Source organism: Odocoileus virginianus, chromosome 7, assembly GCF_023699985.2.
Source record: "Odocoileus virginianus isolate 20LAN1187 ecotype Illinois chromosome 7, Ovbor_1.2, whole genome shotgun sequence".
In the NCBI taxonomy this organism is placed as follows: Eukaryota; Metazoa; Chordata; class Mammalia; order Artiodactyla; family Cervidae; genus Odocoileus; species Odocoileus virginianus.
The window spans coordinates 45,964,775-45,987,055 of record NC_069680.1 but is presented as its reverse complement, the minus strand read 5'-3'; the positions used below and the strand labels follow the sequence as shown (position 1 = coordinate 45,987,055).

General features: G+C 39.1%; 1 protein-coding gene across 2 annotated transcripts in view; it reads right to left on the bottom strand.

The window, feature by feature from the left end:
- The window catches only part of HECTD2 (HECT domain E3 ubiquitin protein ligase 2), a 73,494-nt gene that overhangs the window by 28,799 nt on the left and 22,414 nt on the right, over window positions 1-22,281 (bottom strand). For both annotated transcript variants that reach the window (XM_070470640.1, XM_070470641.1), the window contains 4 exons: window positions 4,108-4,246; window positions 1,632-1,734; window positions 996-1,085; window positions 245-309 (listed from right to left, as the gene is read on the bottom strand). In XM_070470640.1, the coding sequence (XP_070326741.1) occupies window positions 245-309; window positions 996-1,085; window positions 1,632-1,734; window positions 4,108-4,246 (397 nt within the window). The remainder of the gene's footprint in view (window positions 1-244; window positions 310-995; window positions 1,086-1,631; window positions 1,735-4,107; window positions 4,247-22,281) is intronic.

Here is a 22,281-nt window from a genome sequence, read left to right as displayed (position 1 = left end):
ATTATATACAGTTTTAAACAATTCACAGATCCTCTGAGGCTCACATGTGGATCCTCCTAACAAGTCATAAGTCTCAAGTTAAAAAGCTTTGTTATAAATGGTTTACAGTTTCATTTTATGTTTTTACTGTACCAACTAAAATCTTTTCTGAGTAAAACACACACATATACATTAAAGTTGGATGAGGTGCACAGATTAACCATCTATACTGAGGAGCCACAACTATAATACTGGTCACAATTACCCTTTCCAGTCTTGTAACAGGCTGTTAATGATTCCCTTTAATACTGTCTTCTGAATGTCTTGAGGCTGTAGGCAAAAGAAAATCATGAAATAATTAGGATTAGATATTTAGGTGACTTTTATATGTTACTTATATTTGCAGATCTGTTTCAGTGGTTAAAACTAGACTTGATGACTGATTACTGCCACTTATGGTGGTCTCAATTTCACTTCTGAAAGATTACAGTGAAAATGCTCCCTGGGGTGTGCACTGTACAACCCGCACAAACACACGAGGTGGCTGTTTGATGATTACTGTCAGTTTTATGTGACAGTGTAAAACAGAAAAAGGAAAATAATTTCACTGTCTCTGGATTGACAGGGTTAAATCATGAACACAAACTGAAGAATAGCATGTTTAACAATATAAAATGATGGCATACATTTTGTACATATTTATATGTTATAATTAGCAGTTAAGTCCATAGTTCATTATAAAGTACAACCAAATTATGTTAAAAAAACAAGACAAAAATTTTTTCTTACAGAATTCGAAAAACCTTTTAATTAGAAAAATATAAGAATTAATTAGAAAAATATAAGAATTAAAAAATAACCTAACTTTCTGAGAATTTCAACTAAATTTACCAAAAAAGTTTCTTATGTAATTATGTTACAAGGTGAGTTTTACAACATTTGTGTGATGGATTTCAAAGTACAGTATTAGACTCAAATAATTGTATGATTTGCATGTGTTCATAAATGATACTTACAGTATTAAGTAAGGCATCATATACAGCATTCACAAATTTAGCATTAATCCCAGAGTCTTCAATAGTATTAAACGAGGCAGAGGCATCTTTCTGAAAATTTAATTAAAGAACTAAATGTATATAACATTTTAAGAACTATTCTAAGTAATATCTGAATCATAACTATTCCTTCATAATTTATAACAGTCTTAGTATGATGATATAAAAGAACTGTTACAGCTAAATTGATAAAAAGGAAAATAAATACATAAGGATTATTTTAATAATTTCTTTTTTAAAAACTGAAAGAATGGAGTCAAACGTTGTTATTCGCTAAGTCATGTTTGACTCTTTGTGATCCCATGGACTGTAGCATTCCAGGCTTCCCTATTCTCCGCTATCTCCTGGAGTTTGCTCAAATTCATGTCCATAGAGTCAATGAGGTTATCTAACCATCTCAAGTATTACATTAGTACAAATAAAAACAATTTTTAAGATATCACTTAAGTAATTATTGTGATATCTATAATTTCAGAATACATATTTATATTTGCTTAAGTAGCTGATTAAGCCAATATTGGCTAGAAAAAGAGATAAATTCAGTGTCTTTTTTGGGAGAAATTTAAAAAGTGAAAAATGTGCTTTACATGTTATTACCTTAAATGCAGCACTTAGTTCTGGAAAAGAATCAAATGTTGTAAGATAAAAATCATATACTGTTTTCCAATCTCCTGATGACTTAGCTTTTTCTACATCTTCCCTAAAATAAAAGCATTCATTAGCCACAACAGATAAAAACATTATGCAGATAATACAGCACTGGTTCTTTACAGATAAATGTTACCCAACATGCAACTTGAAATAATGAAGCTGAATACAGGAATGTGTTCCAGTTAATGTAAATATGTAGTTTCTGAATTCATAAGTCTTAACTGGATTAAGATATTAATCCAGCTTCAACTTTCCCATTTATTTGCTTTTTTAAAAGTTCATTTTTGGGCTTCCCTCGTGGTCCAATGGTTGCAGATCCACCTTGCAATGCTGGGGACGCCAGTTAGATTCCTGGTCTGGGGGGATCCCACATGCCACGGAACAACCAAGCCCAAGCACCACAATGACTGAGCCCAGAGCCCGTGCGCCTAGAGCCCGTGCTCAGCAACAAGGGAAGACCCTGCAGTAAGAAGCCCATGCACCACAACTAGAGAGCGGCCCCCACTTGCTGGAACGAGAGAAAGTCCATGCGCAACAACAAAGACCCAGCATAGGCAAAATACATACATAAATATTTTTAAAAAGTTCATTTGCCATGCTCCTTATAATTATCTCTCTTTCTTTCCTTTATAGTCAAATTTCTTGACAGATTTTGTTTACATTCTGTCCCAACTTTCTCTTTCTCATTTAGTCCTTCGAGTATCCATTTGGTTTTTATTATTGCTGCTGCTGCTGCCAAGTCGCTTCAGTTGTGTCCAACTCTGTGCGACCCCATAGACGGCACCCCACCAGGCTCTGCCATCCCTGAGATTCTCCAGGCTTGGTGCAAAAAGTAAATGTGGTTTTGCACTGTTGAACTTTGCCCTTTGATATTGGAAAACACTCTTAAATAAATGTGGTTATGTTACTATACATCATTTTAATGCACATTTCTTGCTTTATGTTTTTTTGCTAATGACTTATTAGTAGCTGTTTACTTTATATTTTAGACTACAGAAATGATGTTAGACAAAAAGCTAATTTGAGCAATTTTTGTATTCTAGTTTAAAATGGGTCATAAAGCAGTGCCAACAACTCACAACATCAACAACACATTTGGCCCAGGCACTGCTAACAAATGTACAGTGCAGTGGTGGTTCAAGAAGTTTTGCAAAGGAAATGAGAGCCTTGAAGAGGAGGAGCATAGTGGCTGGCGATTGGAAGTTAACAATGACCACTGAGAGCCATTATTGAAGCTGTTCCTCTTATATGAGGAACATGAGAAGTTGCCGAATAACTCAATGTTGACCATTCTAAGGTCATTCGGCATTTGAAGCAAACTGGAAAGGTGAAAAAGCTCGATAAATGGATGCCTCATGAGCTGACTGCAAATCAGAAAAACCAATGTTTTGAAGTGTCATCTTCTCTTATTCTACGCAACCAACCATTTCTTAACTGGATTGTGACCTGTGACGAAAAGTGGATATTATACGACAACTGGCAATGACCAGCTCAATGGCTGGACAGAGAAGCAGCTCCAAAGCACTTCCCAAAGCCAAACCTGCACCAGAAAAAGATCATAGTCACTGTTTGGTGGTCTGCTGCCTGTCTGAACCACTACAGCTTTTGGAATCCCAGCGAAACCATTACATCTGAGAAGTATGCTCAGCAAATCGATGATATGCACTGGAAACTGCAACGCCTGCAGCTGGTACTGGTCAGCAGAAGGGATCCACTTCTCCATGACAACACCTGACCACACATCACACAACAAATGTTTCAAAAGATGAACGAATTAGGTCATGAAGTTTTGCCTCATCTGCCATATTCACCTGACCTCTTGCCAACTGACTACCACTTCTTCAAGCATCTTGACAACTTTTTGCAGGGAAAACATCTCCACAACCAGCAGGAGGGAGAAAATACTTTCCAAGAGTTCGGCGAATTCTGAAGCATGGACTTTTATGCTACAGGAATGAATGAGCTTACTTCTGTTGGCAAAAATGTGTCAACTGTAATAGTTCCCATTTTGATTAATAAAGATATGTTTGAGCCTAGTTATAATGACTTAAAATTCATGGCCGGAACCAACATTACTTTTGTACCAACTTAACAGCAGCAAGGTAGCTTTTATGGTCTGTGTGTCACTTAGCAAATGAAATCTTTTTTAAAAAGGACACATTCCTTCATCTCTGCTTGCTTATTTTGACTCATTTTCTCTTATTTAGTGTTTCTTTTGTTGCAACATTATCTATCCCTTACCTGTTAATTATATATTTGTTCTCACCTTCAACTTGAGACATCTAGTCTTTGGTGCATTCACTCTTATAATACCATATGAGCCATAAGTTCAATTAATTTCCCACACAAAAATATTAAATTATGTGAAGTGCCGACATGCAGTTGACTATATGTCTACATGTAACAATGAGCCAAAACTTACAGAAAGTCCTTCATAGTTTTGGGCTGAACTGGAAGGATGGGTTCTGGAAGAACTGGGGCTTTCATTTCAGATGATAATGGATCTGTGGAGATGCGCTGTTTTTGTCTAACATCAAGGGAAATTGGTGGTAGGTCTCTCACTGTGAAGGATAAAGTATTCAGTGTAATTAATCATAAACTTTTCCAAATTATAAAAATGCCATGCTAAGTCAACATAAACAGAAAACAGGTTATTTTGTATTGCATTCACTTTGGGATCATATAATAGAAAAACCTACCACACTGAAGGGCACTTGCTGGGAGAGTCTGTTGTCACCCTACCCAATTTCACCCACAATAGAAAAATCATATGACATTAAAAATTATTTACAGATATAATATGGGGCTTCCCAGGTGGCTCAGTGGTAAAGAATCTGCCCGCTAAGCAGGAGATGCAGGTTCAGTCCCTGCACCTCCAGAGGGCTGGGAAGATCCTTTGGAGAAGGAAATGACAACCCACTCCAGCATTCTTTCCTGGAAAATCCCATGGACAGATGAGCCTGGTGGGCTACAGTCCATGGGGTCACAACGAGTCAGACACAACTTAGGGACTGAACAACAACAAAAACAGATATAATACAGAATTTTTCTTTTGATGCCTCCCTTCCTATAAATTATGTCTTTTAGAGATTATTATTTCAGTGAGACTAGATGTTTTTAGTGATTATTAGCTTTCTGAATACAGTTGCTCCTTGAATGGTGCAGAACTTGGGCACCAGTCCCTCACATAACTTTACAGTTGGCCTTCTGCACCCTCGGTTCAGCATCTGCAGACTCAACCAAACACAGATTCTGTAGGAATACAGTACTTCTATACTGAAATTTATTGAAGAAAAAATCAGCCTGTAAGTGGACCCACACAGTTCAAAGCCATGTTGTTCAAGGGTCAACTGTGTATGCAAATCACTTATTTATATCATCTGCGATGCTCTGTTGGGAGTTTTAGCACTTTGTTATCAATTTGCATGAACAGTTTATGTATTTTTCTTTTCCCCCAAATATTCACTGGTTCACTGACTGGCCTTTTTGTTGCATTTCATAACCTTATAATGGCAAAATAAAATAAGTACTGAGATAGCTCATTAAACAAATGCATGGCTTAAAGAATTACTGCAAGGCAAACACCTGTGAAACACTAACCAGTCAAGAAATAGAGTGCTACCAGCCCCTCCCTGCTCTGTCTATTCCAATGTTTGTTAATATCTATTTCTTTATAACTCTTTCCTCATTTCTTTTTTAAATGTTAAATATTTTCTTGTTTTTTAGGTCTCATAAGGTGCTTTCACATTTGTTTGCATTTATGTTCCTTCCAGTTTATTTCTAAAATTAAATTCTAATTATTTCCTTTATTGTCACTTCAGTTTTCATTTTTTGCAATTCTAACTTATGGCATTCTTTCAGGTGTCATATCATTTTCTTAATGAATTTTAGCTCACTTTGAAATAGAATTTTATCTTTTTTTGCGGGCATGTGTTTCAGATGTGCTCTCATTGTTCAAGTGGCTGTTATTCTGCTTTTTTATTAAAATAAAATTTTTTAATTAAAAATTATAGAATTTTGTAGCCAATTTGATTTGAAATTATTTTCCCCAAATTTTTAGAAGGAGGTGTAGCTCTCCTTTTTTTGTTTTTATGTAGAACTCAAATATATGATAGTTTGCTTTCTGGGATTCCAGGCCATTTCCCTGCTCCACTTTTATTCCAGTCTTCTCTCTCTGTCCTTAATTGCTATTGTCCTAGAGCTGCTCAAATTTGATTCTAATCTCAGGATGTCCTCCACACCCACCCCCAGCCTGGAAGGAAGTACTAGTTGGGAGAATTCACAGGGGTTACATGCTCCCTTCAGACCTCACACGGGCCACCTGCATGCACCTGCTCTTGGCAAAACCCCTTCCAATTTCAGTTTCTGTTCTCTAGTTGGCCTCCTGAGCTTTCCAATGAATAGCCATTCCCTTCTTCAGGGGATCTTCCCCACCCGAGGATCAAACCCCTGTCTCCCACATTGAAGACAGATTCTTTACCATCTCAGTCACCAGGAAAGCCCTTATCCAATGAATACCTGCTGCTTATTCGGAAGCTCTCTTGGTCTCGAGTCCGTCAAATGGCCTCGATGCTTCCTTCTGTTTACATCACGCTTACATCTTCTGACCCTGGTCATTTGTCCTGCTATCTTTTGGGGTTTACAGGGACATTTTACAAGCTAATTTTGTAGTAAATGATGTCCAAGATGTTTAATTTTGCTCTAGAGGTGGTATGTGTGTTTTACTAGGGATTCAGGGAGATTAAAAAACAATGCTGCTTCTGCTGTTACCTTCTTTTAAATCTGTTTGCCTTTTAATTTTATGTCTGAAAACAGAAAAGTAATTTTTCTTATTTTATTCATTTTTAATTGGAGGATAATTGCCTTACAATATTGTGCTGGTTTCTGCCATACATCAACAGGAAACAGCCACAGGCATACACATGTCCCCTCACTCTTAAGCCTTCCCCCCGCCTCCCACCTCATCCCACCCCTCTAGGTTGTCACAGAGCATCAGGCTTGAGCCCCCTGTGTCACACAGCAAATGCCCACTGGCTGTCTGTTTTACATACAGTAGAGTATATTTTTCAATGCTACTCAATTCAATACACCTTCTCCTTCCCCAACTGTGCCCCCAAGTCTTGGAAACTGAAAAGTATTTAAATAATACTTCTATTACTTAATTTATCAACATATTCCTTTAGTAATCTTTTTTTTGGTAATTTTTTATGATTAGTAATCCAAGCCTTCCCTTCCTAGAGACCTAGAGAGCAGATGACCATGTATCTCTTCTAATCTGTGCTTCTTTTCCCACTGCAGTACATGTGAAGGATGTACTTACCACATTGCCTAGCAAATAGTAAATGCTCAATAAATTTTATCATTTCTAGAATTTATGAGGTAATACAATATAAAATGTATTTTTTCCCTAAATGGCCCATTTCAGAATACCATGTATAAAAGTATGTCACTGCACACTGTTTTTTGATACTTTTATCATATGTTAAGTTCTTCTATATTCTGGAGCCTATTACTGGTTAATGCATATGATTCTACTGACCTGTTAATTTTTGTATGAAATAATTTCAGTTACTATAGCTTAATATCTATCAATACCTGGTAAGGCAATAGGCTTGGTCAGAGATAGCTGGTGGCTTGGGCATAGTAAACTGATGAGAAATGGTTGGATTTGTGACATATTCTGAATACAGAATGATAGGAAGATGTGTTGGCAGACAGGTAGGAATGCCAGGATTTGTTAAAAGAAAAATGAGCCAAAGATGACTTTGATAATTTAGCTTGACCATTAACTGGGACCATTTACTGAAATGGAGAACACTAGACCACTCAGTTCAGTTCAGTTCAGTCACTCAGTTGTGTCTGACTCTTTATAACCCCATGAACCGCAGCACGCCAGGCCTCCCTGTCCATCACCAACTCCTGGAGTCCACCCAAACCCATATCCATTGAGTCAGTGATGCCACCCAACCACCTCATTTTCTGCTGTCCCCTTCTCCTCCTGCCCTCAATCTTTCCCAGCATCAGGGTCTTTTCAAATGAGTCAGCTCTTTGCATGAGGTGGCCAAAGTATCAGCTTCAAAATCAGTCCTACCAATGAACACCCAGGACTGATCTCCTTTAGGATGGACTGGTTGGATCTCCTTGCAGTCCAAGGGACTCTCAAGAATCTTCTCCAACACCACAGTTCAAAAGCATCAATTCTTGGGCACTCAGCTTTTTTTGTAGTCCAACTCTCACATCCATATATGACCACTGGAAAAACCATAGCCTTGACTAGACAGACCTTTGTTGATAAAGTAATGTCTCTGCTTTTTAATATGCTGTATAGGTTGGTCATAACTTTCCTTCCAAGGAGTAAGCGTCTTAATTTCATGGCTGCAATCACCATCTGCAGTGATTTTGGAGCCCAGAAAAATAAAGTCAGCCACTGTTTCCACATCTATTTGCCATGAAGTGATGGGACCGGATGCCAGACCACTAGAGGAAGTTTTGTTTTTTTTTTCAGGAGTTGGGGTCGGTGGGAGTCAGAAAGTTTTCTTTTGGCCACATTAAAGGTAAGATGCTTATGAGACATCCAAATGCAGATGTTGAGTAGATATGACTCTTGAGTGCAGGGGAGCTGTGAAGGTTTATAGCTCATAGTAAAACTGCTCAATTAACGAGATCCCTAAGGAGAGGGTAAACAGAGAAGAAGCCTGAGAATTGAGCTCTGGGGACTGTGTCCTGGAGCAGTCCAACACTGGAAGCCAATTAATTCTCTCTCTTTTATTTCACAGTGAAAATACTGAAGGCTTGACTTTTATTTTGAATGTAGCTCTAGTCTTCTAATTTATGATGCAGTACTTTCATATTAAATAGTTGCTATTTTCTAAACCTGTAAGTTCAGTCTTAAATTTTTTTAATATAGAAATTAAGGAAGCTATTAAAAATTTTTTCAGCCAGTATGCTTAAATTTATATTATTAATTCTAGTTTTATGCCATTGCAGTTAAGGAATATAAACTTAACAATTTCTTATATGAGTAATTTATTGAAAATAACTTTGTCTATTTATTATAAAATTTTATTAAAGACTCAGGATTAGAAAGGAAGAAAAAACACCATCATTTTCAAATGATTTAATTATAAACACAGACAAATCCAAAACAATCTCCAAACATCACCAATAATCCAAAATAGAATAACTAAGAGTTTAGCAAGGTGCATGGATTTTTAAAAAACCAATATATAACAGTCAACTGCATTTATAAACATCAGCAACAAACTACAAAATATAGTCTTTAAAATTTGTAAAACTATTAAACAGTAATGATAAATAAATTGTAAAATCTCCATAGAGAAAATACTAAAAGTTTGTTTACAGATCGAAAAAAAGATCTAAATAAATAGAAAGCAATACCATATTTGTGGCTGATGATCATAAAGAAGACAATTTTTCCTAACTGGTTATTAGATTCGAAACAGTTCAGTAAAATCCCAGGCTTCCCTGGTGATTCAGACATAAAGAATCCACCTGCCAGGGAAGAAGACATAGGTTACATAGGTTCAATCCCTGGTCCAGGAAGATCCCATTTGCCATGGAGCAACAGACTGGACACCACAACTACTGAGCCTGTGCTTTAGAGCCAGGGAACCATAACTGCCGAAGGCCACGGGCCCTAGAGCCTGTGCTCCGAGACAAGGGAAGCCACCACAACGAGAAGCAGCTCAGGAACCGGAACTAGAGAGCAGCCCCCGCTCACTGTAACTAGAGAAAGCCTGCACAGCACCGAAAACCCGGCACAGCCATAAATAAATAAATTAATAAAATTACTTTTAAAAAATCCCAGCAATACTTTGGACTTGGTGAACTTATTCTAAAAGTCATATGGAAGGCCAAACACACAAGAATAGCTACAGCATTTCCAAAGAAACAAGAGTAAAAAAAGGGGATCTTGCTCTACCCTCAAAAATTTTTTGAGGTTATAGTAACCAAGACAGTGTTTTACTAACATAGGATTAGATAAGTTGACCAATGGAATAGAGAACCCAGAATCACATCCATCCACACATAAAAGTTCAATATATGAAATATATGGCAGATCATTGGAAGAAACAAAGAATTTGAAAATATGGTTAACCACATGGGGAAAATATGAAGTTGAATCCCTATCACATACTTTATAAATTAGGAATAGGAGAATCCTTCTGCTTTTAGGACAAAGAGGTTTCTTTTTTTATAGTTGTAACCAAAAAATGCAACTATAAGCAAATTGATACTTTTGACTACGTTAAAATTAAAAACTTAAGATCACCAAACATATCTGAATTAAAAAAGTGTAAGTTACAAGTTGGGAAAATCTGAAATACATACAACAAAAGATGAGCACCTAGAGATATTTCCTAAAAATCATTGAGAAAAAGAGAAATAATCCAAACAGAAAGTCTTTTGTATTTTTTGCTTATCATGTTCTTTTTTTTCTTTTTTTTTTTTTTCAGGCACAACTTTTTTTATTATTTTTTCTTTTGTTTTGAAATCAGTAAAAGAAACTGGGTCCTATAAGCTGCAGTGATCTAAGCAGCAGCAAGTTTGTGCATTCGTCTTTTTGTTTTTGTTTAAATACGTTTAAATTATCACACTGCTGGCACACCTCATTTGCATGAAATTCTGCACCATACATACTAACTGTAGTAAAGTTACCCCCCCATGCCAGGAAAAAAAAAAAATACTACTCTGGAAGATAATTTTCACTGAAATCTAACCAAACTTCGTTTAAGTGGACTGTGACAAGATTATAAATGATATGAAAAATAACATTTTAACATTTGGCCATCAACTTAAGGAAATGGTTTGCCTATACAAATTTTGGTAATTTTTAATATATTCTACCCTCATATGGTCCTCAGAATTAAAGCATAATAAACAGAAAAGGAAAAAGAATGCAACTGAGTGCTAAGGCAGAAATTTTGCCAGAAGTAATGAAGGTAGAGTATATACTAAATATCAAGTGCAGAATTTCATAGGGCCAACAAGTTAACAGTCTATATTTTTCTCTTACACAGGCAAAGTGGATTTTGCAATTACCAGTTGCGTTAAATGCACCAAATAAAGCTCCTAAAATTGATACTATAAGGCGCCACCTTAAGTTTTCCAGGCTGCAACTGTGCATAATTTTAAAATGGTTTTCTTAAATTTATTTATTTTTTTAACATGTTCTTTCTTGAGTTCAATGTTGCTTCTTTCATTGTTTCCCTTCTGTTCAGGGAACCTCTTAATACATTCTTTTTGACCATCTACTGGCAACAAATTCTGTTTGTTTTCCTTCATCTGGGAATGTCCTGATATCCTCTCCATTCCTGACAATAGCATTCTGGGTATAGGATATATGACTCTGGGTTGGCAGTTCTCTTAGTCACTTCCTTCTGGCCTCCATGGTTACTGATAAGAAGTTGTTATTTGAAAGATTTCCCCCATCAGTAAATATATCATGTTTCTATGGCTACCTTTCAATATTTTGTTGCTGTTGTCTTTAGTTTTTAGAAGTCTAATTATGCTACGACTTGATGAGGATCTCTTTGGGCTTACCCTGTATGGGATTTGCTTAGCTTCTTGAACCTAGAGGTTCATGTCTCTTGTCAAGTGTGGGAAGTTTTCAACTATTTTTTGAGTACTTTTTCAGCCTACCCTCTTCTTCCTCTTCTTCTAAGACTCCAATGACAAGAATGTACTATCTTTTATTACAGTCCCACAGGTCTCTGAGACGATTTATTTTTCTCTATCCAATCTATTTTCTCTTTATTGTTCAGATTGGGTAATTTCTACTGTTCCATATTCCAGCTTATTAATTCCTGTCCCTTCCATTCTGCTGCTAAGTCCATCTACTAAACATTTTACTTTGGTTACAATATTTTGTCAAGCATTAATACTTACAAACCAATAGATTAATATTCTGTAGATTCTAAATTCTACAATAATGAAATGTAATTCCATTACTGTAATGTAATCAGAATATACTTCAATTAAGAGAACACAAACATCACGGCAGTTAACAGCTACGAGGTTCTTTCTTCCTTCCTTATTCACTCTCCCAATCAAGCATTATCTTTGGATCTCTCACTGACTTCAAATTTAGAGTATCTTTTAAAACAAACTTTTCACATTAGAAGACAGCACAGAACTGCTTATTTCTTACACTCAAGAGCACTAATTTTTGAACCTTACTGTACATCAGAATCACCTGAAGACCCTGTTGAACTAAAACAAAAATTACTGGGCACCCTCAAAGTTTGTGATTCAGTAGGTCTGGGGTAGGGCCCAAGAATCTCATTTCTAACATGCAAGTCAGAGGATCACATTGAGGAACACAGTTCAGTGATTTAGAGAGAACAAAGACAGTGATAATATACTGAATAAAACAGATGATTAACCTTCTTTAATTCAATTCTATAATTTAGTTTTATACCCTTTATTCAATATGGAAATATCTAATTTCTAGCAATTTGTACTTTACGCACAAATCAGACAGAAGTTCATCAGTTAGTAAAATTAGATAGCTCTGCAAATGATTTGTTATGTGTTATGTGTGGCAACTGTTATTAAAGGGATAGAAAGCTGCAGAAAAGAACCTCTCTCCAACACCAGTCTTGTTTCATTATTACTTTTTGAGGCTCCTCTAGTTTCTCTTCCTCTTCACCAGGCTTACCCTTTCCTATCCCTTCCCACACACCCTTCTCAACCTGGCTATAAACACCCACTATTAGATACAAACAGGCTCATTCACATATAAATTAACTTATTCACTCACAGAGCATACATACACATTTTTATACCCACTCATTTTTATTAATATCACGCTGAGGTGGAAGAGAGAAATTTTAGTTAGTAAGAGAACTGGATTTTGGCAAAGATTGAGAGTGGGGAGATTCTTACATAAGATAAATCGTAATGCCAAAGCCAAGAGGATTAGAGGATGAGGTTAGAACCAGAGGCCCAGATGGAATTTATTTTTAGTTTGGAAGGTAACTTGGGCTGAGGAGTAGTGCAGAATGCTAACGTACTATGTAAATGGGACTTGAGTCACAAAGAAAGGCAGAGTCCTTTGCTCACATTAGTGAATGAAAGCCAAACTACAGGATGTGACATTCAGTTATTAAGAAAGGAAGAATAACAGCTCACAGCTGCTCTCCTGTCCCTGAATATCAAGGCATTGTTTCCAGAGACAGGCTTTCAGCCTGTTCTCACAGATGGTTATTAAAACCTAATTCAAAAGAGAAAACCAATAACGGTGGTGATGAAGGATTAATTAAATCTCAAACTGATATTATAAATAGAACAGCAAATCTTGTTCTATCGTAAACAGCTTTCTCTGCAATATAGAATATCATAACACACAGAAAAAGTCACAATATACACTTATCAGTGAACCTGTCATTTAGATTTCATTCAGCCAATACTTGGGAACACTCTGTGCTAAACTGATAAGCAGTAATCATTTTCCCTTTCTTTTAATATACTGTTGCCAATTTTAGTTGGTTGCTTAGAAACATTAAGTAAAATACTTGATGCCATGTGAAAAGAGTAAGGGTTATGGTGGGGGTTGGTAGTGTATTTTTTTAAAAATGTGAGGATCATAATATAACCACATATAAGGGTGTGAGATTACTAGCCAAAATTTACCAGTTCACTGTTTTCAAGAAGCTATCATAGGCTGACTCTGGTTGGAGATCAGTAATACGTAGCTTTCTACAACCCCATCACCGAGATGATGACTGACATTGTAAACTGGCCACATGGTTAAGAGACTGGAGGGAGCTTCGAGTCAGTCAGCACAGGCAACAAGAGCAGCTCCAAAGCAACAAGAGTCTCTATGAAGGTGAGGCACCAACAAGAGAACTGGGCCTCTGATCCTCACCCCCTACTGCAGGAAAGCAAATAATGATGTAAAGGTTTGCTGCTAGTAACACACTGATACAATATGCCATACCCTGAATTATCCCAAATCATTTGTAATTAAATAAGTAATAAGTAATGGAAAAAGCACCAGTCTTGGAAACAAGAGCCCAGGTTCTGTTGCTGGCTGGGTTACTAACTTTCACAACCTTAGACAAATCATTGAAACTCCTTGGATCTTGGCTGTGACCTTATAAAATGAAAGAGATGGCCTACGTTGATCATTTCCAAGGCTCCTAAGAAGAACTTCAAAGGCCACCTCAGGGCAACGGTGCTGTGTCCACTCAGGGAAACTAAGCTTTTCTCTGCTTAATACACTGGTGCTCTAAGAAAGATTGTTTTTCAAAAGGTGTTTGCCCTGAAAATTGAAAGAAAAAAAAAAAGGGTTTGAAAAGCACTGGTTCAATAATTTCTAATTCCTATCTCTAAAACTTGAAGAACAAAATGGACAGGACTTATAAACCAACAGAAAAGGTAAAAATTCTCTTATTATAGAACATAATGTGTGACCTATAAAAGAAAAACTGAAGGAGATTGAAAATTTAACATTCATATGTCATCTAAACACCTGATTTTAGTTATAAGGTTTTGTCTTACAACAGGGTAAAGGAAAAAATTCTGAAATAAGCCTCAAGAGACCTGACTTTTTTTTCCCTCTGGATATACACCTTACATTCACATGATGTGGTAGTTCTAAAATAGGTCCATAAATTCTGTGATATTCCTCCCATCTAAAGATGGAGTCTAATTCTCCCTTTGAATTTAGGCCAGACTTAGGGGCTCCCCGCTGATGAAAAATGTGGCAGAAGTCATGCTGTATGACTAGATTACAGAATAAAGCCAAACTTTCTATCATGTATAAAGACAAGTGGCAAAAATGAAGCCTAAATTTACATGAAAGTAGGAGCGAGTAAACTATGAAATGTCAAAAACAAAACTCAACAAGGATCAAACAAGATCAGTATCTTGGAAAATTAACCCCTTAAATAAAAAAAAACTCAGGTGTAGAAGATATTTTACATCTCATAATGCCCCATTTCCTCAGTCTATAGACAAGCAAATGAAGGGCCATCAGGTCTAGGTTTAATGTCTAAGGTCCCAGTGACAAGTTATTCCCTGGTAGCTCATCTGGTAAAGAATCGGCCTGCAACGCATGAAACCCTGGTTCGATTCCTGGGTCAGGAAGATCCCCTGGAGAAGAGCATGGCAATCCACTCCAGTATTCTTGCTTGGAGAATCCTCATGCACAGAGGAGTCTGGCAGGCTACGGTCCATGGCGTCGCAAAGAGTCGGACACGACTGAACGGCCAAGCACAGCCATAGCAAACTCAAAGACTCAGTTCATACTTAATATCCTAATTGACAACCTGCAAGTGCTGGGCGGTAACAAGTGAGTTACAATTTCAAGGCTCCCTCTACCGGTTCACTACTCTGCACTGCTTCTGACTACTTCAGTAGTGGCAAGCCATGCAAACAGGGAGAGACCAGAGTGAATTAGTCATAACAGGTGGTGTTTACATCTTTGTCTATAGGATGACTTTTCTGAACATTTGGCAGAAAATAAAATTGAAGGCAGGAGAGAGAAAAGAAGAAAGAAGGGAAAAAGAACCCACTCTGACTCAGAGTCATCAGAGCCAAATAAAAGTGACATATTCATTGGTGTTTGGAGATGTACTTTCTCACTAAGTTCAATTGTGTGTGTGTTTGTAAAACTTCAGCAGAAGCATACACAAAATGTTCTTTTTTGGATCTAGTTATAAAAATATTCAAAAGTGAAGTCGCTCGGTCGTGTCTGATTCTTTGCGACCCCATGGACTGTAGCCTACCACGCTCCTCCGTCCATGGGATTTTCCAGGCAAGTGTATTTGAGTGGGTTGCCATCTCCTTCTCCAGAGGATCTTCCCAACCCAGGGACTGAACCCGGGTCTCCCTCATTGTAGGCAGACGCTTTACCATTTGAGCCACCCAGGCTGCTTGTAAAATATTCAAAAGCCCTTTTTATACAAGGTTACCTCTATTAGAATAGATGTCTTACCCTGGACATACATTAGAGAACTGTAGCTCTGAGACAGATTACACGATGAACTGGCCAGAAACCCAGAAAAAGTTCTTCCCACATATTTCCTCAAATTATTTGTTGAGTAAAGACTCTGAGTACCATGGACACTGGATCCTGGGGATATACGGAGATTGTAAATGCATTTACAATCCTGAACCCAACAACTCCACTTCTAAGAATATCCTACAGATAAGCCACATGGGAACAAATGACACATGTTCAGAGCTATTCGTTGTGGCACTGCACATAATGCAAGAGACAAACAATTTATTGATTTCAATAGGATCTTGGTAAGTCCAATATAAAGGAATATAAAAAAAAGAGTAAGGAAGCTCTTTATGCACTGATACAGAAAGATATCCAGGATACATTAACAACAACAAAAATAACAAGTGCTAGGTAAAAATGTAGGCAGTTACTTTTTTAAGATAAAGTGGAAAATCAGCATGTATATTTATATTTGCTTTCATTTGCATAAAAACACAGGAAAGAATACAAAAGACAGCAGTGTGAAAGTGAAACATCTAAAACATACCTATTTTATAATTTTGATTTTTGAAACACATAAGTGTGCTAGCCATTCAAAAAATTAACTGTGCATTAAAAAAAGTTAGATGAGCCCTTTCCCTCTCCCCACAAAAAAAAGCTTAAAGAGTTTATAGACTGGTCAAGAGACAGATGAATCAACAATTCAATGCAGCAAGGTACTCTAAGTTCTTGACATATAAATCGCTCCCACAGGCATGGTTAAAAAAAAGTAAGTCCAAGGTGAGTCACCCTGACCTAGAAAAGGATCTTGGAGATTTAGCCCCAAATCAATTCATTCTCCCAGAAATGCGGGCGATGGGGTCATCTGAGGCCTTGAAAGTGAAAGTGAAGCTGCTCAATCATGTCCGACTCTTTGCAACCCCATGGACTGTAGCCTACCAGGATCCTCCGTCCAAGGGATTTTCCAGGCAAGAATACTGGAGTGGGTTGCCATTTCCTTCTCCAGGGGATCCTCCCGACCCAGGAATCGAACCTGGGATTCCTGCATTGTAGGCAGACGCTTTGCCGTCTGAGCCACCAGGGAAGTCCTTGGAAATAGTTTTTTTAAGGCAGAAATCCCACAGCAGCTATTGTGAGCCCTTTTCTCTCCCCAGACGCCAAGTCCTGTGCTGGGTTTCTTCTCACAGTGTGTTTCCCTGTCTGCCTCTCAAGCTGCTCCTGGAGAAGCTGTGAAAACTCTGTGGCATTTCACCTGCAAACAGCTCACAGCACCCCACCACTCACAGACCCAGCACCATCTGAGCTAAGACCACTCTCTTCTTCCCTGGGCTCTTGGGGCAGCACGGAGTATGGGACACACTTCTCCAGGTAAAAACCACACAGTTCACTAGGGCCCCTCATGGCTCATCTCGAGTCAACTCAGAAAATGGACTGAGCAGGGAGGAGACCGGGGCCCCTGGGTGCCGTCAGAGTTCATGTCAACTTTTCCTGAAATAACCAAGTGTGTAAAGACATTTGAAAAGGCATGGAGAGGAATTACTTCCCTTCTTTCAGAGACGGTCTGTGCTGTTTAAAGATGTCTGAAATAATCTGACAGGAGCACCATCATTATAGAGAAGAAGGTATGAAAGGGTAAGAGAGGATGTAGTGCTCACCCTGTCCCCCATTACTTGCCATTTATATTGTTTCTCTGAAGATGTATCATCCCCGGCAGCTGTCATAGTAGGTAAAACTCCCACACTGCTCTGATCTTTAAAAGGACAGCCAACTCGAAAGGCATACCTAGTCACGTGATCCGCAGGGAAGCGAGGCATCCCTGGGCTGTTAGGTAAACCCACGCTGGGCTTTTGCAGCTTCTCTAATACCACTTGAAGATCAGACGGGGAGACAAGCTGTTAAGAGAATACCCAGCATAGGTCCCCCGAGAAGGAGGAAAACTGGAATAACTGCCAAGAAGGAGGCATCTTTGAGGAAACAATCTTACTGGCAAGAGAGGCTTTGCAAAAGATCATGGAATTATAAACATGCTTACATTTGGAAGACTTGGTCTAACTTCCCACTCAATAAAAGAGTTCTTTTGCAGCAGCCCTGACATGTGAACTCCACGTCACGCCTGAATTCAGGCGGCACCCAGACAGAACAGTTATAAGTCAGCACTAGCAGTTCCAACACAGTAAAGGAAGTCTGCTAAGAGGCCTATTCCCGTAGGGTGATATATACACAAAGATATACACACTCCAAGATCAGGGTGGGGCAGACTGCAGATTCCGTAAGAATGGAACAGACGAGAGGGCCAAGTGGTGGGAGCCCAGATATGTGGACCACATTCCGAATCAATACATACACCCAGGGAGGAGGCAGGCAGGTGTGGGCACCAAGTTGGCAAGCTGGGTTCAGAGGTCAAGACAGTACTGGTATAGAAAAAATGGAATAGAGGAATCAGTGGGAATCAAAAGCAAAGGAATTTGAACAAACAATCCAAAGAAGTTTATGGCTATGCGTTGCTTCTTTTTGACTCCCTGTCATTCTCCTTAGCAGGCAATTCAGTGCTTATAAGGTTCCTAACCTTCTGTTGTGGGCTGAACTGTGTCTGCCAAAAAGATATGGTGAAGTCCTAACCCTCGGGGAGCTGTTAATGTGACTTTGTTTGGAAATAAGGTCTTCGAAGATATAATCCAATTAAAATGAGGTCATACTGGATTGCAGTAGGCCCTAATCCAGTGACTGATGCCTTTGCAAGAAGAGAGAAACCCAGGCACAGGAAGATACACAGGGGAGAAGGCCATGTGAAGACAGAGTTAGAGGTTAGAGCGATACATCTACACGTAAGGGCACATCAAGACTTGCTGACAACCAGCAGAAGGTAGGAGAGTGGCATGGGATAGTTTCTTCCTTACAACCTTCAAAATGAACCAGTGCAGCCAACACTTGGGTTTTAGACCCCTAGCCCCCAGAACCAGGACAGAATAAAGTTCTCTTGTTGTAAGCCACCACGTTTGTGGTGCTTTGTTACAGCAGCCCTAGAAGACTAAACACATTTTCCAAGAAGATGACTGAATTCAGGGCAAGAAAGAGTGAGTTTCCTACTTCCTTTTCCTACCTCCTCTCTTCTTTCAAGTCCACAGTCTGAGCAAGAGGTGCCCTTTTCTCCTTGCTGGACCAACCCCTGAAGCCTTCTGCCTGCCTCTTCCTCGATCCTATCCTTTTACCACTGCTCTGTTCTCTGTGCATTTTATTAGCTCATGTTAACCTCTTCCTGCATCACATCTTTTTGCTTGATCACACTATCCTGCAAGGTTCTACTGTTCTTTCTTCCTTTCAGTTCAAGCTACTCTAAAGGCTGTCTACACTGCCCCTAGATCCTTACTGTTAACCTACACCTTGACTTTTTACAACCCGAATTCTCCTGCTAACTATCCTACTGAAATGGTTCTCAGAGTCACTAACAAGCACACTGACCAACAAATCCTTAGCTCTGCCTCAGCACTCACTCATCTTGTGCTCTCTCAGCAGTGGCACCACTGACTAAATCTTCTTCTTTAAATTCTCTTTTCCCTTGAATTTTCAAGTCAGGGCACAACCTGGTTCTTTGACTTCCTTCAGGGCTTATTTCCTTTTACCAACTCTCCTTTTAAACTCGCTTTTCCTTTTCTGTCTCTTTCATTAGTTACAAAAATTCATGCAGGGCAAGGCACTTACAACTCCCTGTGGCTTAAGTTTCCCTACCCTTGGCCTGGGAAAATAATTCCTATCTTAGGCTGGAGGGTCAAACAGTAAAGAACCTGCTTACAGTGCAGGAGACCTGGGTTCGATCCCTGGGTTGGGAAGATCCCCTGGAGAAGGGAATGTCTACCCACTCCAGTATTCTTGCCTGGAGAATTCCAAGGACAGAAGAGCCTGGTGGGCTACAGTCCATGGGGTCGCAAAGAGTCAGACATGACTGACTGACTGATACATAAGAGGCTGCTGCAGGAACTACATGTGTCTGTGTATGTTTCAGTGCTGAGAATTGTGTCCAACATGCAAAGGGCACTCAATAAAGCTGCTGGTGTGGCTCCTGGTGTTACTGCTTGAGTGCACCCACTTTCCTATCCCAAGCTGTCTCTCGTTTCACTCCAGGCAATAAATACTTGCTAAGACCCCCTGATGGACAAGGGAACTGCCCTTAGGCTCTGCAGGGGTTACAAAGGTATTTATTCCCTCAGGAAACATATAGTCTGGGAGATTAAAGTACAAATGATACTACACAAGATTGAGACTAAAAGAGGTGAGAAAAAAGAAACACCTATATTGTAAGAAGGGAAGAATTACAACAGTTAGGGAGAATCAGCAAGGGTTCAGTAAAAAGGTAGCAATGAAGAACAGACAGGATCTGACAGCTAGAGAAGAGGGAAGAGTGCATTCCAAGGGATGCACTTGGAACAAACTGCAAAAACTCTGCAGTGAGCAGGTATGAGGCATGCAGGAAAATAGTTGAAATGTAAGTTGTATGGAGGAGAAAGGTGGGAGATCAGTTGAAAAGCTGTCATATTATGAACATCCTTGCGTGTCAAGATAAAAAATTTCTATTTCATTTTGGAAGCTTTAGGGAGTATTAGAGATGATGTAATTAGAGTTGTGTGATTAATGTCATATGATTAATCAGACAAGAGAAACAAGTCAATCAGGAATTTCCTCTATCTGTCAGAACAAGAGTTGTGTTGTCAGAAAATGTGGGATTGAATTGCAGTTCTGTCACTTAGCAGCATGACCATGGCCAAGTCACTTACCCTGTCTGAGCTCCAGTTTTTTTACTTATTAAATATGTGTTATAAGCAGAGATTGAAGAGGGCCTCAGGATTCTCAGCCACCTGGTGGATCACATTACATGACCAAAGGGATTGTGCAGATCTAATTAAGATTACTAATTGTGTTGTTGTTTAGTCACTAAGTCATGTTTGACCCTGGGATCCCAAGAAGCACAGCACACCAGGCTTTCCTGTCCTTCACTATCTCCTGGAGTTTGCTCAAACTTATGTCCATTGAGTCGGTGATGCCATCCAACCAGCTGATCCTCTGTTGCCCCTCAGGTGGCCAAAGAATTGGAGCTTCAGGTTCAGCAGTAGTCTTTCAATGAATATTCAGTTGATTTCCTTTAGGATGGACTGGTTTGATCTCCCTGCTGTCCAAGACATGCTCAAGATCTTTTCCAGCACCACAGTTCAAAAGCATCAATTCTTCAGTGCTCAGCCTTCTTTAGGGTCCAACTCTCACATCCATAGATGACTACTGGAAAAACCATAGCTTTGACAATATGGACCTTTGTTGGCAAAGTAATGTCTCTGCTTTCTAATACACTGTCTAGGTTTGTCATAGCATTTCTTCCAAAGAGCAAGGGTTGTTTAATTTCACAGCTAAACCACCAACTGCAGTGATTTTTGGAGCCCAAGAAAATAAAATCTGTCACTGTTTCCACTTTTTCCCCTTCTATTTGCCATGAGGTGATGGGACCAGATGCCACGATCTTAGTGATCTGAATGTTGAGTGTTAGGCCAGGTTTTTCACTCTCCTCTTTCACTTTCATCAAGAGGCTCTTTAGTTTTTCTTCACCCTCTGCCATTAAAATGGTATCATCTGCATATGTGATGTTGATATGTCCCTTAACAATCTTGAGTCCAGCTTGTGATTAATCCAGCCTGGCATTTCACATGATGTACTCTGCATATAAGTTAAATTATCAGGGTGACAATATACAGCCTTGACAAACTCCTTTCCCAATTTAGAACCAGTCCATTGTTTCCTGTTTGATTCTAACTGTTGCTTCTTGTCCTGCAATCAGGTTTCTCAGGGAACAGGTAAGGTGGTTTGGTATTCCTATCTCTTTGAGACTTTTCCAGTTTGCTGTGATCCACACAGTCAAAGGCTTTAATGTAGTCAGTGAAGCAGGAGTAGATGATTTTTTTGAATTCCCTTGCTTTTTTCTATGATCCAACAGATGCTGGCAATTTGATCTCTGGTTCCTCTGTCTTTTCTTAATCCAGGGAGATTCATCCAGGAAGGCAAAACCTTATGAGACCTTTACAAGCAGAAGGTTTTCTCCCACTGGTTGCAGAAGACAAAGTCAGAGACACTGAAAGCATGAAGGGGATTTGACACAAGGGATCCTGCTGCTAGCCCTGAAAAAGAAGGCTGGGAGACAGCCAGTGAGCCCATGAGCAGCCTCTGGGAGCTGAGGGCAGCTCTGGGTGACAGTCAGCGAGGAGATGAGACCACAGTCTTCTAACTGCAAATAGTAAGTTCTGCCAGCAACCTGAGGATTCTTGCCCAGAGTCCAGCTCAGCCTCCACGTTGAGAGACCGTGAGTAGAAAACTCAGCTACACTCACCAAGGTCTGACTTAAAAGAGTTGTGAGCTAATACATGGTAGTGTTTTTAAGTCACTATTGTTGTTTAGTTGCTAAGTCACGTCCAACTCTTTTGCGACCCCATGGACTGCACTGTAGTCCACCAGGCTCCTCTGTCCAATGGGATTTCCCAGGCAAGAATCCTGGATTGGGTTGCCACTTTCTTCTCCAGGGCATCTTTCTGACCCAGGGATTGAATCTGTGTCTTCTGCACTGGCAGGCAGACTCTTTATCATTGA